The 16981-nt window shown below is 36.0% G+C and overlaps 1 protein-coding gene across 1 annotated transcript in view; it reads left to right on the top strand.

Moving 5' to 3' along the window:
• Positions 1–16981, top strand: part of LUZP2 (leucine zipper protein 2) — a 170081-nt gene that overhangs the window by 68517 nt on the left and 84583 nt on the right. Inside the window, exons 2-4 of the mRNA XM_065636680.1 lie at positions 8626–8743; positions 10193–10263; positions 12493–12574. Coding sequence (XP_065492752.1) covers positions 8626–8743; positions 10193–10263; positions 12493–12574 — 271 coding nt within the window. The remainder of the gene's footprint in view (positions 1–8625; positions 8744–10192; positions 10264–12492; positions 12575–16981) is intronic.

The raw sequence follows: 16981 nt of genomic DNA, 5'->3' as shown, positions 1-16981 counted from the left end.
ATCTCTACAGCAGGAGATGTATGAATTTACATAATCACAGTGAGTTACAGTAGTGCTACAGCCCATTCTTTCCAATTTTGGTATAGTAGTTTTGGAGATGACTTGAGTGAGGATCACAAAAGACAATGCAAAATTTAGAAAAATGTGTGACAGTCATGTGAAGAAAAATTACAAGTATAGGCAATTTCATGAAGTTATGTCTGGCCCACTTCTGATTATTAAAAATGGGCTGAATACAGAGTGAAAGAAGCTCTTTTTTTTTTTTTTTGAGAAATTATAGCAAATATATTGAGCCGTCCTCCTTGATTTGTATATATTGCAAATTTCAGGCAGGTTCATGTACTGTTCTGGGAAAGAAACTTTGGATCTCACAGAGTGTATCGACGAAGAAGTTCGCTATGTAGCATTGAATCTAAAATGGAAATGTCATTCAAAGCAGATACGGAATGAGAGGAAAAAAACGAATGTACAGTCACAGCTGTTCTATGCCAATTCGATATTCTCTGAGCAGGTTTGGTTCACGTAGTTCTCGATGCAGCTGAAGAAGTGTTAATATCACTGGGAAACTGCTAAAAATAAAAACTTTGGACTGAAGTTAAGAGGTACTTTTTGTTCCATCAGAAAGACATACCAGGTGCTGGGTGCTGACAGAGGCATATGCTGAGCGAAGACTTAGTATCCGAGAGAAGGAAAGTCTGTACGAAGTGACACGGGCATTTGTTTTCAGCATTTGCTTTTTATATCTGCTTATTAACATAGCTTAATTTCAGCAATCCAGAAGGATTTTCTTAACAGCAAACACAAATTTGCATGAAACTAGATAAGAATATTGTTCTTTAGTGCTTGATTTGCATTCTGTATGTCGTAAATTTAGCTGTTTCTTCCCTCCCCATGTAATTCTTATTATGGTGTATTCAGAAAATAAGTATTTTCAATGAATTGAAAAGATTATTCTGGGAAGGGATAGAAACATTTATATTTGCACTTGATAATGCTTTCTATTATAAACTCTGCTGTGACATTTGAAAAACTTCTCAGATATCTTTAGTTTCCACAGAGCCTCTAAGAAGCAAAGGGAAAAGTTGTAAAGTTAGTGATATTTTCTCACTGTTCAAGTCATTTAAAGATGAAGCTGCTATGAAATCAGCGTCCACTTGAAAGCATTGGCATTCCCCTGTAGTTTATCTTTAGTTTTTCTTTTCTCCTTGTCACAGGAGCATCATGACCTTCTCTTGATCAAGAGCTGAGTAGTGAGCCCTGGCAAACGGGACAACGCAAACAGGCACCAAGGGTGATGAGCCTTGGTATTGTCTGTAGATCAAGAAACAGCAGCAAAATAATGCCTGAAACTGCTGAAGGCTGTGCCCACAGTATCATTTGCTGTCCTGTTCTATCATGTTATCCATTAGAGTCTATCTGTTCACGCATTATTCTGTTTTTTCAGATATATTACTGATGAATCGTCAAGCTATAAATATCACAGTCAGTTTTAATTAGACAATTCCGTTTTTATTAAGCTTAATTGTATGAAGACTTCATACAGGCTTTATAAAGATAAAAATCACTATGGTTTTAGGTATTGGTCCAATGGGAATAGCAGCTGTTACTTAACTTTGTATGTATCACTTTTTTTTTGTTTTTGAACTGGAGTTTCAGTACATTTTTGAGGGAAAAAGAAGCATTTCACAGGATAAAGAAGTATGGAAATAATATACTTAGCTCTGTATATCATCTGTTGAAAGAGTCACGAAGCAGATATTATGATATATTGCAATGTTTTCTGTATACAGCTATTTCTGGATAACTTTCTATGGTTAAATTTGACAAGACTGTCTCTCTGTTACACAAATTTGCGATATTTTGGTGAGTGTTAGAGAAGCAGTTCTGCTTTTATGTCCCTTTATTTTGCATTTCTTTTTTCCCCCCAAATTTATTTTATTAAACAGCAGAATTAAATGTAAAATTCCAAAACAACTACAAGATTAAATTACACAGGTAGCTGAGACAGAAATGTTACCGTGGTTGTATTGTAAGAGACGCTGGAAAAAAGCATTGCTGATTAACTGAGGAGACTAGTGTAGCAGTGCTGTATTTTAAGGGTAATAACATTGAAATCATAGTCAAAAGTTTTAGATGTGCAGTAGAAAATCAGACCAAAGGCAGTATTATGGACATAAATGATGAAGAATATCAGAACTGAAAAGGGTAATGTTAGCTATCCAAAAAAGAATGGTTTTGATGTGAAAGGGTTTCCCATTAAACACTAAATCCCATAGAACTAATGTGAAAAGTCAACTCTACATACAGAGGACAAGTCCATATTTATGCAGTCTATATTTGAATAGTTGTAAAGTGTTTAATAACTTCCTTTTCGGAAGATGTCTATTCCATATACAGCTATATAAATCCAGTAAGGATTCATTGCTCTAGGTAGAATGACTACTGAACGTTTGGGAGAAGTAGTGATTTTTCTGTGGGGTCAGTCACGGGGTTTTGTACAATCCTTCCTCATGATGTAAATTCTTTACTTTTGTGGCCTGTGCACTTTTCAGTGGATGAATACAAGTTGTTTTTTTCTCTTTGGCACGTTATTTTCAGTATCACATTACACATGGTGATTCAACTTGCTGTTTCATTTCCTGGGGCCAGGTATTGAAGCCAGCTGCGAGTTTTAGAAATCTCCTTTTGCTCCTTTACTCATTGATGGGAACTGACAGTTGCATCTTTTCCCTGATGAGTCATTGATCCTACACAACCAAGAGTCTGCCAAAAAGATGCCAGATGGTTTTGGCTTATTTACAACGAGTGCATGAAAAAATAAGAGGAAAGAGATACAAAAGGCCTGATTCTCTAGCTGTGTAGAAACCAGATAAAATGCACCAGCGCTGCTACCATTTTGTGGGCTATTAGCTTAAAATAGTTTAGCAACATAAGTCTAGTTAAGCGGTCATAACTTGCTATAGTCGTGTATGTACTGACAATGTGATTTTTTTTATTTTTTTAAACTGGTAACAAATGAAGCCTGGCCCACAAGATGATACATAATTCTCAGTAGGCAGAGAAGAAACATTCCAACCAAATATTTTGCGCAAATTCTGAAGGTGAGGTAAATAAAAATTTTCCTCATCTCTCTCTAAACCTCGAAGTTTTGTGTTCATATTTCTTCCTCCCTGCCCTCCCCCCTTGTCTGAAACACAGTGTTTAGAGAATGCCCAAATACAAAACATACAATGTAAACGCCATTTGAGTGTGGAGAAGGGTCGTATCTGGCAAAGGCTGGATTTCAGCAAGACCTTATCTGCTGATCAACTTAACGTTTATATGATTTTTTTTTTTCCAAATGCAATTGTGAATTCAGAATTCACTGAAATCAGATAAAAGTAGTTGAAACTCAGGAGGGATACTATTATACTACATTATGTATATACACCATAATTATATGTACTATACGTTTCATAATTTATTTAGGTAACCTGGTCATTCTGTTTGTTGATCATTAATAAATTATTTCCCTCCCACTGAATTTCTAGATTAAAAAACCCTCATTATTAGAGAGAAAAAGCAGTGTTACAATGCTCTGTTGTTGTTATAAATGATTTCCATCTCATTTGCCTAATTTATAATATAAAGATCCTTGTCTTCAACTTCCAGATATGTTGATTTAGAATTGTGATGAATCTTTTTGTCACTTGAGTATCAACCACATTCATGTTTACACATTTGCAATTACGCGTTTCACAAGTGTACTCTCTAAGCAGTATTTAGTGTTTATGATGCGTGAAAAGGGATACAGGATACTCTTACTACGGCTGCTTTAAAAAAAATTGCCAGACCCCTGAGGCTGTGACCTTCTTATAATCTCACATAATTTTCTTATAGTTTAGGGCCTTCTGCTATAAATTCTTAGAGCAGAAAAGTTTGTTAAAAACAGTGGCTTAAAGAACAATAACTGACAACAGATTTGCTGAAAGAGACATCTATCGAAGTTTGTCTTAAACTGCAGACTCTATTTCAATTTTCTCTTTCGTTTTAAGTGGTTGGTTTTTTAGGGTTTTTTTTGTCCTTTTTCAGTCGGGGACATTTTTATACTATCAATAATTGAAATCTTTATAAAAGTTTTATTTCAAAGACAGGCTTTGCAACCCCGGGTGTTAAAACAAAAGAAATTTTACTTTGTCCTGACGTACTACATTTTATTCAGTGAGAAATAAACTCAATCCTTATTTTGAAGCCTAAAAGTTTAACTTCAGTATTTCAGAAAACAACAGTCAGAGGTGGAGTGATCTCTGGGGCGTTAAGTCTTTTGCGTTACTAGACATTTGTCTCTATTGCATACTGAAAATTAGAATCTGCTGAAATGTTTACTATAATCTATTAAATCATGTCAGTAAGAATAATAGAAGAGTCAAAATAGCTGACCAAGCTTAAAACTATAAGTGAAAATCATTCCCTGAAAACAAATGATATGGAATTTATACTGACACTACATCAATAGGCTGATGGTAAAAGCAGAACAGCTTGCACTTAAAGTACTACAGATGACCTTAACAGGCAGTATATTGCTAAATTGTTCTGTTTGATAGTAAACATTTGTAAAAGCACATGCATGTGCTAGAATGGTAAATATTCGTTTTAATCCTAGGTGAAAATGATGATAATGACACTTTACTTTGCAGGATGGTGTAACTGATGTAACGTAATATTCAGAGAACAGAGTTAATCCGCGTATCATTATATAGTGGAGTTTCCTGCGAGTGCTTTTAACTTATTGTGGCCACATATAATTATACTGCAAGATGAACAGAGAACCCTGACACTTTTTGGGGATCAGAAGGCACTGGGATTTCATGGTGTTTATGGCAGGGGGGTACAGTGGTGACACATGTCATGTTAACCGAGTTAACTTCTTCCAGAATTGTCCTGTAGTACAAAACTGGTGTCCAAGTTCAGCAGAAGCAAATTGTTCTGGCTGCAAGAATCTACTCTCTCTCCACACCCACAAAATTTGTCATCGAGTTTAACATTTCCCTGTTTTCCTACTGAAGTTTCTTCTTTTACTTTCTCCCACATGGTGAGGGATGATGCCGTCCTTCCTAAAGAGCCGTATTTCATTTGGGTTCCTAGATATAGATTAGGTGTTCTTTCAATTTAAATCTCAGAATTCAGAGGAATTATGCTGATTAAGTCTTGTTGATATCAGGTCCAGTTGCTCTACCTCTTGCAGTTTTTTCTTAATTAGACAAATAATCTTCTTAGTTAATCAAATTCAGAGGTGTCTGCTGATATTCATCAGGACAAAATTCTGTATTTGTGATTATATATTTTGTAATTTATGTGTTTTCAAATATGAAAGAAATGTTACTATGCCATGGTGGAAATATATTTATATTTAAAAAAAACCCACTATGCTTTTCATATAATAGCACAGCTGCAGAGTACGGGCGTGCTGATGTGGAAAAGTGACTTCTAGAATGGCCTGCCTACCCATACCTGCAGTTATGTTGCATATATGTGTGTGAAACCTTCCAAGGAGTACTTGTAAAATACGTGAAACTCTAAGATTTGGTTATTTAGAATTCAAGAAGGGAAGAGTAAGAAAACCAATTGACGATGGATCTTTCCTTAAACCCAATCCAGATAATCTTGTTAATATTAAGGAAGTATAAAAGTAAAGGTATATTCAGTTTTGTGGAAGAATATAGGAATTATTCAGTAATCTGATTCGTGATTAGACCACTGTATTTACCGATTTACCTTTTTTTCTCCTGAATTGCACTTTGTTGGTCTAAAAGACACAGGTTTCCAATGTAGAAATTGAGATCACCAAAACAGATGGGCTGATCCAAGGATTTGTTGGCTATCACACAAGTGCAGAGTTGGATTTTACTGTCTTCAAAACATGGGCACTGTTCTTGGACACAATGCTATGAGTCAAAGCCTGATATCAGAGATAGTATTGTCCAGAATTAAAAACCTTTGAGGACCTAATAGCTAATAAATCTGATAGCTATATCTTGTATCTTCAGTCTTCTTTCATTTTTCAAAATACTCTTCTAACAGTTCTGAGGGTTTAGTTTGTTTTGCGACTCTCTGTGGTAAATTCGTTGTTGGTTTTTGGTCTCCTCTCGCCCAGTGTGTCACGGAATATAATACAAAGGAAAATATAATTGCATGCACAGTTTATATTAAATTTAAAAATTCAATAAATGCCCTGGTTTATGCAAACTGATAGATATCAACATTTACAAGACAGAGTAAACCAGTGCCAAGTGAATGCCCATGGGGCAGAATAATTGACTGATTAGCACAAGTGGTCTGTAAATGATCCAGCTAAACTGGAATGTGGAGTGGCGGTGGAAAAGTGATCGTTAAGACAGGTAATCGTTTTTAAATGCAGAGTTTAACTTTAAACAAAACCACGACATTTCAATGGCAAAAGAGACCATCAAGTCTAACACTCTCTTTGTGGTGCTGAAAGAGAAATGGAAGTGATGACCTTACTGAAACTACCTGATTACTTTAGCGGGAGGAAATTCCTTCTCGACCTCTGTTCACCAGCAAATTAAAATGGGAATATTCTCTGAGGCTTGTCAGGCTGATTACACATAATGTTGTTAGTGCCGCCGAGGTGAGCCAGCTCTTTTACAGTGATGCATATATACCTTGATTAAAATCACACATAGCTGGGGTGGTAATAAAAAACTATAGGTGTTTCTGTATTAAACTTGATGTAGGAGATTTTCTTTACGTTGCATGTAACCAGCAAAATGCTAATATTCATGAAGTATTCTAGCACTGGCTAGATTTAATTCACATAGGTTCTTTCATTCAATTTGTTTTAAAAAAAATTGAACCAAAACCTCAGTGTAAATTATGCCAAACTCTTGAAGATTTTTAATCTTAGCATATGGATTTTCCTGGAAACCCATGATGAGTTTGCCTCTGGGACCTCTATTTGAGCTAAGTTTTGATAACACTAGTTGTCTGTATCAAGGATAACCAGATTACTTCTGAGTGCTGTTCAGTTACCAGTAGGTACAATAGCTGAGTCCTGGCATTATCTCTTTACATTGACTTTGCCCTGTGTCTCCTGCCGTCATTCTCAGAGGTACTTCTTGTTCCTCCACTAGATCTGCAGTTTTTCCTTTCCCTTGGTGGATGGACATAATCAAAATGGTCTGAAACCACAGTTTCTTGAAATAAAGTTCACTTACAAATTGAATGAAAAAGCAAAACTTACAAAGACAATAAAATATTTTACTGACAGCTGAAGCTTTTTGTCTACCAGCTATGGAACTTATTGGAAAGATTATACTTTTTATTTTACCATCCTGGGAAAACTTAAGATTTTTTGCAAGCAGAAGTTGGAAATGTTTTCGTGTTTCACTAGAGATGCAAACTCAAAGACCTCTACAATTTTTATTTTGCAACATTCTGTCAAAGTTGTATATGATTATTGCTGAAACTTCAATATAACGTTAAGATTCTTTGTCTAAATTCTTCTTTTGATGAAAGAGGCATTTTATTCACTTTCATCTCTTCTACATGTCCAAAGTATCATTTTATATAGAATTATTTTCTTTCATAAATCCATCATCTTTTGTGAGCTGTCTGTTTGATATTAGATAACATATTTAATTTGCTTTACTGAGTTTCTTTGCTAAAATGTGTATTCAAAATGCTTTAAAGGAGTATTAGGATTCCTGTTTAACCTCAGGGTCTTGGATCTGATAAAGCAGAACTCATGTGTTGCAGGGTTGGGGTTCTTTATTCTCCTCCTTAGAACCAGAGGTATACCAAGGTGGAAAAAAATTAAATTAAATTAGACTTAAATTGTAGAAGGAATGGGTGTTTCAATTCACTGATCAGTTATACTCAAAATGACAACGTTAAATTAAAAAGTATGCTATTTTAGAATTAACTGAACTGTTTGCTTTTTGCTTGAACCATGAGAGTTGGACCGTATTTCATTCAACCTAAAACAATCTGTGTTGGATTTATTTCATTGTGGATTTTACGGAAACTCTGAAACGTATAGTTACATTCCAAGTACAAATTAACATTTTGAAAAGGATAGAATATTTTGACTTATCCACTAATTCATAATTAGGTTTGATTTCTCCCAGCGTATTTATTAGTTCTAGTTTATATTGTAAGGAGGTTTAAGTGGGGGAGAAATGTGGAATGAAATAAATTTTACAAAGTTAAAATAGATCTGAGTCATCCCTCAAATTACTGGGTGCCAGAAAACTTCATACTTCCAAAGTTTTGCTTGGTTTCTTGCATGGAATATCTTTGAAATAAGGAAAATCTCATGCTATGTCCCATCACTCATGTTAAATAAATTCTGTTTCCTGTTCATCACAGACAATACACCATTTGCCATGTTTTAGTCTCATAATTTGTATACTCAGATGCAGAATATCCTTTTGATGTATAAAACATCTATTTATCTACATTAGGAGAAACCAAGTTATTATATAGGTGAACAGGAGACCTTCCCACACTCCAATTTGGAATCTATAAATAGTGTTGGAATTAATTCGATTTGGATTAACTAAGACTGTTTTCTAATGCATCGAGTAATGTTTTGAGAGGATCTCATTCTCTTATTTTCTGTGTTAGACAGGGCTACGAAGAACTGGAAAGGCAGCTGAAAGAAGTCTTTAAAGAAAGGAGCAATATTCTTCGTCAACTGTCGAAGACTTCTAAAGAACTTGAGGGAATTAAAGTAAACCTCCAGGTCAGGCTATGTCTTGGTTTCTGTGGGATTAATTACCTTGATTTTTTTCATATTCATATCTATTTATTGCAAAAATGTGGGGGGTTTTTAATATGTGAATAATATTTTGTTGATGATGTAGTTAGCGTAAACCTGATGTTTTTATGGAAAACGTAATTCTCATGAGTTAGGCCTTTTGCTCACTTACTGAAAATAATAAGGAAAATCTGAAAATAAAGCATAGTGGAACAAAAAAGGAAGGGAAGGAAAAAAAATAAGCCGTCTTAGTGGAGTTACCACACATTTGTCCTGGCAGCCACTGTAAGTGGATCTCCTTTGCCGCTGCAGGTTGCATCTTTGCTGATGAGTTACAGACAACTGCGCCTAGTTTAGCTGCTCACTTTACCTGCCTGACATGCCATCTACATGGACTGACTGGATTTACTACAAGGCACTCTTTTACAACTTTAGCTGACAAATTGTGCTAGGTGAGCCTGCAGCTAGAGCTGAGACACCTGCATTTAACTTTTGGGCATCGCGGGTAAGCTGAAAGGGCAATAGTCAATTAACTCTGGAGTCAAATTAGCTCATCAGAGCAAAAAGCAGATTAAAAATCCAGCACTCTGGGTTGGAGATCCTGAAATCACTTAAGAGCATGTCTGTCTTTCCCAGAGATAGTCTGTTGGTCTAGTAAAAACATACAGGCTCATAATCGCTTGAGATTTGTCTCTGTATGTCATGCTTTTTTAACAGATGACATTTTCCTAACAATGCATATTTATTGTCATGTTGATGTAAGCTAGATGAGAAAAATATAAGAAGTAGCATCCCTATGCCTGTTCAAAGGAGAATTCTGGTACTGTGTCTCAAGAGTGTGCTATATCTTGCATTATTATATTGTCTTATATTTCAGACTTCTCTAGTTCTAATTAATGTGAACTGGTTCTAATTAATGTGAACTGTGGCCTATTGAACCTTCCCCGCCCCCGCTTTTTTAGCACTCTCTATTAATGTAGGTGTTTTCTTTTTAGGGAAATGCGCTTCTCCTTGCAACCAAGTTATTTGAGAATGGCTTTTCTTATGCAGTACAGTTGAAAGTAGTACTGAGCAAAAGCATACTGTCAGATATTTTAGACTCAACACTGCAGACATCCAGATACAGGCAAAGAGCTGTAGTATTGTCTTCTGTATATACACATTTATCTTTCTCATACAGTCCTAATGTTTTTAGTCGTTTGTTTGCTTCTAAATCTACTTATTTTATTTGATCAGCTCTCATTTAATACTTGAAAAACAGCTATGTACAGTTAGTTACGGTAAAAGAAAAGTCAGGCTATTCCTCTGTTTCTCACAAGTGGTAATATTTGTAATTCACCAGAAGCATTTTATGAACGAGGACCAAATTAATCATTTCACAGATGAAAAACATTAAAGATCTCTTTGATAATAGATTTCTTCCTTTGCTATCAGTCTTTGAAAAATGATGAAGCATCAGCCAAAAGTGATGTGCAGAAACTTCTGGAAATGGGCCAAAAGCAAAGGTAAGACCTCACTTCCTTCTCTTTCCATTTCCAGACTGAAAAAAAAAAACCCCTTCAGTTCTTCAACATACAGCAAATAAGATCCATAATACAATACCTATAGAGGTTCTAAGCTTTACTTTGGTAGGGAAGGATCAGATACTCGAGAGTCTTTCAGGTATTCCAGACATAACTATTAAATGATGCAAGCAAGACTTCAGCTAATGTCCTATTTAAACACTTATATTTGATATGGCTTGGGTGCAACTGAAGGCGTGCATCTCAGTGTCATAACTGCCCTTGTCATGGACTCCATCCTTCACATGTGAATGTGTTTTTAAAGTGGTTTGATTACTGAGCAGCTTTTAGGAAATAGAGAGATTGATTAAAGGTATTAATGGACTGTAGTAGATAGATCTTAGTTGCAGATGGGAAAATAGAGTCTGCTAAGGGAAAATTTGTATTTCTTAGCTATGTACTACAAGTATTCTTCCTAATCTCCTCCTTAAATGATCTCTTGAAGTCTCTTGAGGTCCATCCAAAAGTACATGCTGACTTGTGCTTCTGAGGGTTTCAGCTATGGAGCGTACCATTCCACAGCACTTCCCAGAGGTGGACCCTGGGTGGGTGCAGTATGCACTGTGCTGCTGAGCAGCCCTCACCCTCCTTCGGAAGAGAAAAGGTTTTTACAATATACTCTGAGAAAATGCCCCGGAGCTGCTGCAGGTACTTGGCAGCTGTTTACAGGCTTACTGGATTTTACTTCCAGAGAGGTCTATAAGTTGAGTGTAGGATGCAGGTGTTGAAAATGTACCAGGGAATCCCCCTCAAAGAATTTCCCTAAGTAAGGGTCGCAGCTTATTTGCTTAAAGCCTCAGGCTGTACTTCATCTGGAGCAAGCAAAGAACAGGGAACATACTGTTATGCTTAAATCTATTGTGTTTGAACCCAAATTTGAAATATGTCCTGATATTAATTGTATGATCTGGTTTTTTTGGACAAATGTGACCTGTCTGTGAGCACAACTTTGATTATTCTCTGCCATGATGGATGGCACAGTAAAGTTTAGGGACCTGGAATCTCAGTTTGAGTAAGTAGGTGTAGTTCTGATTTTGTTAGATTTTTTTTTTTTAAATCCCTTTTGTGTGAATTCTTCAGTACTTCCCAAGTTGCAAGTAAAACTTAGTCGCTTACTATGATGTCTCAAGTTTTGTTCTGTGCACCATCAGTGCTTTGAAATGATCACATCTGTTTATACAATAAGGGAAGCTGTATTGTGCTGGTGGTGCCTTGGTTTCATGCTGCTCCATCGCTATTTCAATTAAATCTATTCTCTACTAGTGTTGCCAACACTGATAAAAATAGTAGAGTTATAGGCTAACGAGCTAGATGATGTAGCAGCTCACAAGTTCTGTTCATGTATGAACTAGATGGTTTCCATTCCAGTTGAATTTTCAATGGGCTAAATTATTATCTGTGTGTAAATCCAGTTCTATGTTGGTTTTCTGAGAAGGTTTATCTGCGCAAGCAACAGCCTTGAAAAAGCTCTGCAGCTGTTCTGAAATATGTCACCGTTCTACTTTGCCACAGCTCCAAAGTGTGTCTCATGCTGTGGGTAGAAGGAGGTGGCCCATGGAGGATCTCAGCCCCCTGCAATTCTCTCAACTGGAGAAATTCTCTGGGAGCATCACTAATGTGAAGGCTTTTTTGATTCAAATAAAGCCCAATCCAAACAATTATCCCCTTGTTCTTTTTTCTTACCCAGTTGCATGCCAGAATCTTCTACCAAATTTTGTGTCGCTTGTCTCCAGAAAGAGCCAGGAGAAGGTTAAATTTTATCAGACCATCATTTATTTATTTATTTACTTACCTATTTATTTATATCGAAATAGGTATAAACTAGTTCTTATTGCTAATAGTGTGATTCCATTTTGGTGCATTTTCAGTAGCCCACTTTACTTGCTTTTTTGGTGCCAATCCTTTTTGCTAGAAATTATACATTGGCAGATGTTTTGCACAGCAGGCTACTCAGTAGATGTAAAAGGTGGCCAGTTTCCATCGTAGATAATTTTTGTCTTGCGTTGGCACTATAGTTCACAGGGGCATTATAATTTTACTAGCAAGACACATAGACAGAGTACATCTGTTTGTTACTCTGAATAATTAAATGTGCTTTTTCTTGACTCTGAAGAACTATTTCTTAACGGACACTTGTGATGAAGTTTGTGTTCTGTGTTTTTAACAAACTAGGGAAGAAATGAAATCTCTCCAGGAGGCCTTTCAAAAGCAGCTTAATGAGGCAGCTGAGAAAGCAGAAAAGCAGCAGGCGACCGTGAGTGATTCCCTGTCCCTCTTTCATTATTTTTGTTTGTTTCTTCTTTTTAATCTTTCTGCCTTGAGAATTTGTCATTATCTCAACTAACTTTGCATGGAAAAAGCTGGGATTTCAAGTCTGTGTTAGTACTCTCCAAGAAGAAAGGACCTGAAAGAATTTTATATGTTCAAAAATGCTAAGATCCCCTTCTTCCCTCGTTCCTGTGGGATTTAGGTGCGTGTGTCCACTTTTGGAGATTTGGGCCTGGAGACTTTGACCTAAGTCCTTTCCCTGATTAAGTGATCTTTATGGGCCCTCATGTCTCATCTATACCAACGTGCATGGTCATGCATGCACTGAGTTTTTTGGAGTCACTACTGATTTTCAGCAACAAAATAGAATCATAGAAACATAGCAGTGTCTGATTTTTGACCATAGTAGATCTAATTATCACTATAGGAAGGCATTAAGTCCCATCAAGATTTCATGCTTTACAGAAATTCTGTTTCTGGATAAATTGTGTAATGGGTTGGATGTTTGTGTAGCACTGTGATGCATAAATAGCCACATTTTGCTATTGCAGAAAAAAAAAAGTAGAATCATATTTTCTGTTTAATTCTAAGACGCAAAAAGGAATTTTTTCCTATGTTGGTTAGTAGTATTCCTACAACACAAACATCACTGATCATAAAATGACTAGATAGTCTCCAGAGGTCCTTTCAAACCTCAAGTGTTCTAACTCTCGACTTGAAAACGAGCTGCTAGAAGGGTTTATAGATCTGTTTTTAGTTTCATACTGGATAACTACTGGTTTATTTAGTAATATTTTGCTGTCTTTCAGGCAGTTGCTCAGATGTCTGAAGGGTAAAGAGGCTGTTTTACCTATTCTTGTGTCCCTCACAACATATACTTAGTGGATTTTTGTTACTTGTGGTTTTGTCTAGAGATCAAAAAACCTCTTTTTTTTTTTCTTGAGGGGAGAAAAGACGCAAGCTGAATGCTGTGTTGGACTTGAAAAGAATAACATATTTTTGAAGTCTTTCTCAATAGCCAAAGCAGCATATATATCCAGAAAAAAAGAAAAATCTACACTTGTTTTAAGATGGTTTTGTACTGAGGTGAGATATATAGTCTTGAAATAAGAAAAAATGAGAACGTAGTTATCTCTGCCAAGTACTCAGAACATGCTGGCCGAAGGTTGTCGTTTTTCAGGCGCACGGAGACGTTCCCACCAGCTTTATTGGCACAACAAATTCTAGTCCTACAAATTAAAGGTGGAAAACATATTTCTTATTTAATCTCTGTATTAGATTTTTATATTCAAGAGTAATTCAGCTGTGGACTAAATACATCTCAGATGTAGCGACCGTATTATTTGCTCCTTGTTGTTCCTTGAGTTACGGCACTGTTTTAACTTGAGCGGCACTGCTTTATGTAAACTCAGTCCACACCCTAGCACTGGGGAAGAGCACAATATTTGTTCTACACAAGTCAAACAAAATCTACAGTTAACTGTAAGCAAAAATATCACCTTGTGCAGAAACCAAGAAAAACCCTTCTGAGTTTATAACAGAACTTAGCTTGGAGTGGTGTCAGCTGTTCAGAGAAACTGAATTCTTGAGCTGCATCCTAAAACTTACCAATAATAGGATATTAAGTTTGCCACAGATTTTTAAGCAAAGCGGAACTATATCCTTGGTTTGTGACACTTATTTCTTTATACCTCAGGGTACAATGTACATAATGAAGCTCACCAGTACAGTGAGACTGAATGAATATTCAAAAAATGCTTCAGCATCCTCAGATAAAAGCTGCAATAGAAATGGAAATAAATATTATTACTGTCACACAGGGTTACTTAACACCTGGTTTCTCCGTGTGTTTCATGTTTTCCTGAAAACAATATGAATGCTATGAAAGAAAGTCTAGGTACTTTGAGGCAAGCCTAGCTAGGTGATGGGAGCTTAAATTTAATTCTAATTTAATGAATTGTGAGTCTTGTTTCTAATCCAATTGAAGCACATTTTATTCTACAAGATTTGGTGAAGTAAATCTTGATTTTCATCAGAGTAAATAAGAATAGAATTACATTTCTGAAAGCCAAATGAAATTAATATAACACTGGAGGGGGGTTGGAAATACATATGTCTTTGCTGTACTTGCCAAGGAGGCACAGTGCAATGCTTACTGTATGTTAATTGGCTGGATATATTCAACAGGGAACACCTGCCTGAAGGTGTTTTTTATTAGGTAAATGCAAAAGTGTAAGTAAGAATTTATAAGAACCGAGTCAAATTACATGAAAAATAAAATGGAATGTACACAAGGACTCTGAGCAAACCAAAAGAACAAAGGAGACACCACAGCAATCCACTACACTTTGCATCCACGTCTTGGGCAATGTACGGCAAGACTCTTCACCATCAGCTGCACAAATGATTCATCAGAAACAATGTTATGAACCTTATTGTGTATACTTATCCATTTTTTGACCCAGTGGAGCTGCCACAGGTAGCAACAAATTTCTGAGAGCAGAAGCAGCAACGCAGGCGTGAGGAAACAAAAAAGAGATGTAAAGACATTCCTGTGCTTTACAGTACTAATCACACTGAGGGCTGACCTGGAGGCCCTTAGCAGGAGTGAGCACTCCCTTTCCGTGTTGTCTTCTGCATATGTAGCACTAACATAGAACCATTTTGGTTGGAAGAGACCCTCAAGATCATAGAGTCCAATGAACATATGAAGAACAGCAGAATTCTGCCTTGAGGCAGGTCTTCTCTTGAAAATATATGGCAGACCCTGGCTAAATTTATGCCTCTTGTTTCAGTTGCTCTATCTGGGTTACTAAAATCCGCAGAGGAATACTAGTTATGGCAAGGATGGATTAAATTTTAGAGTAGTCCTATGTTGCAAAGTTCAAGGTCAGATATAGTCTTCCAGAAAGCCTTGGGTTGTGAGGGAGCTTCTCTACAAACCATCTCACACTAGAAATGTGGATTCTTTGTATAACAGAAAGCATTTCTCGGTAGATAAAGCTTGCTAAGCAGGAGCACCACACTGGGTTTAATTACACAACACGTATATAAAATGTGTAAAACATAATTCCAAATAACCTGTTATGCTCTTTAACAGTTGATAAAGGTGGACAGAGCTTTTCGTTCTGCATTTAATATCAAATACCTAAGCAATTTATAATAGGTTGTTATGCAGTGAAAAAAAAAATTATTAATAATGTCAAGCTAGATCTCTAAATGTGAAGTGGAACCACTTCTTCCAGGAACAGAATTAGGGACCATGGACTAATTTTCACTTTTGTTAACAAAAAGGCAGAGGGCAAATGACATATGTAACTTGAAAGTGGTTTTTCTTCAAGTGAATTTGAATAAATAGGGTAAGTAGTGATTCTGTATCTCTGCATTAGGTTAACAGGCTCTTAGAGCTTTTTGGAGAAGGGCTTTTTGCTTGACTGTACTTGATGCTAACTGCTTGTATCTTAAGAAATAGTTATTTTTTGAGGAAGTGACCTTGAGGTTTGCAAAGTTGTCTCCTATTAACTGCAATTAAAGTTTATAAAAAGAGCTGGATAGCTCTGGATGAGAGAGAGAATAAAGAATTAAACAGAAATGCTCAAAAGAAGTTTTACTGAGTAAGCTTACTCTGCCTTTTACTTTTCGTTCCTGTTCATATTTTATATCGTGCTGACAATTTTTAAAAAGACATGGTGATAGTGTTGTTTGACAAGACAATTATAGTAGTCTGTCAAAATAAAGGAGGAAATATGTCTGTGTAAATACCTTTTTCCCAGTTGCTCAGTATTCATTATGAAAATTGAGAATTAAGTAACACGTTATGTATGACTTGTAAAAATAAACAATAAACAATATGGTTATTTTGAAATCAGTTGGGTTTTTCTTAGTAATAAAAGACCAATAGATATGGAGAGTTTATTCAGAGATATCCACCACCAAATAAGAATCTCAAAAAACATCACAAACTCATGCCTGCAATAGTTTTAAAAAAACAATCAGCTGTTAATTTCACTTCAAAAATGTTCATTTTGTTTAGGACCGGTCATAAGGGCTGTTACCAAAGTTCTGAATGTCTCTTTGACAAAGATCAGTTTTATGAATTAAAATATAACTGACTACTTAAAAGTTATATTCATCTAAGAAATCCCAGTAGGCAGAAATATATTTAGCTTTGCTTTTAAGAGTATTTAACACTTTGTAGAACACTTTTTCCCAAAGGACAGAATATTTCCGATGTTTTAGGTAATAGCCTAAACAGTTTTCTCTGGCTTTTGGAGTCAATTCCTATACCATAACTTGAAAATGAGACCATGAAAGTTAATACTGAATCTGTTAGGGTTTCCAGATGTTGCCCAAATAGTTAGGTGTTAATGAGTATATTCCAATCCTATCTTAG

This window comes from Caloenas nicobarica, chromosome 5 (assembly GCF_036013445.1).
Source record: "Caloenas nicobarica isolate bCalNic1 chromosome 5, bCalNic1.hap1, whole genome shotgun sequence".
Lineage (NCBI taxonomy): Eukaryota > Metazoa > Chordata > Aves > Columbiformes > Columbidae > Caloenas > Caloenas nicobarica.
This window is presented reverse-complemented; position numbering and strand designations above follow the sequence as displayed.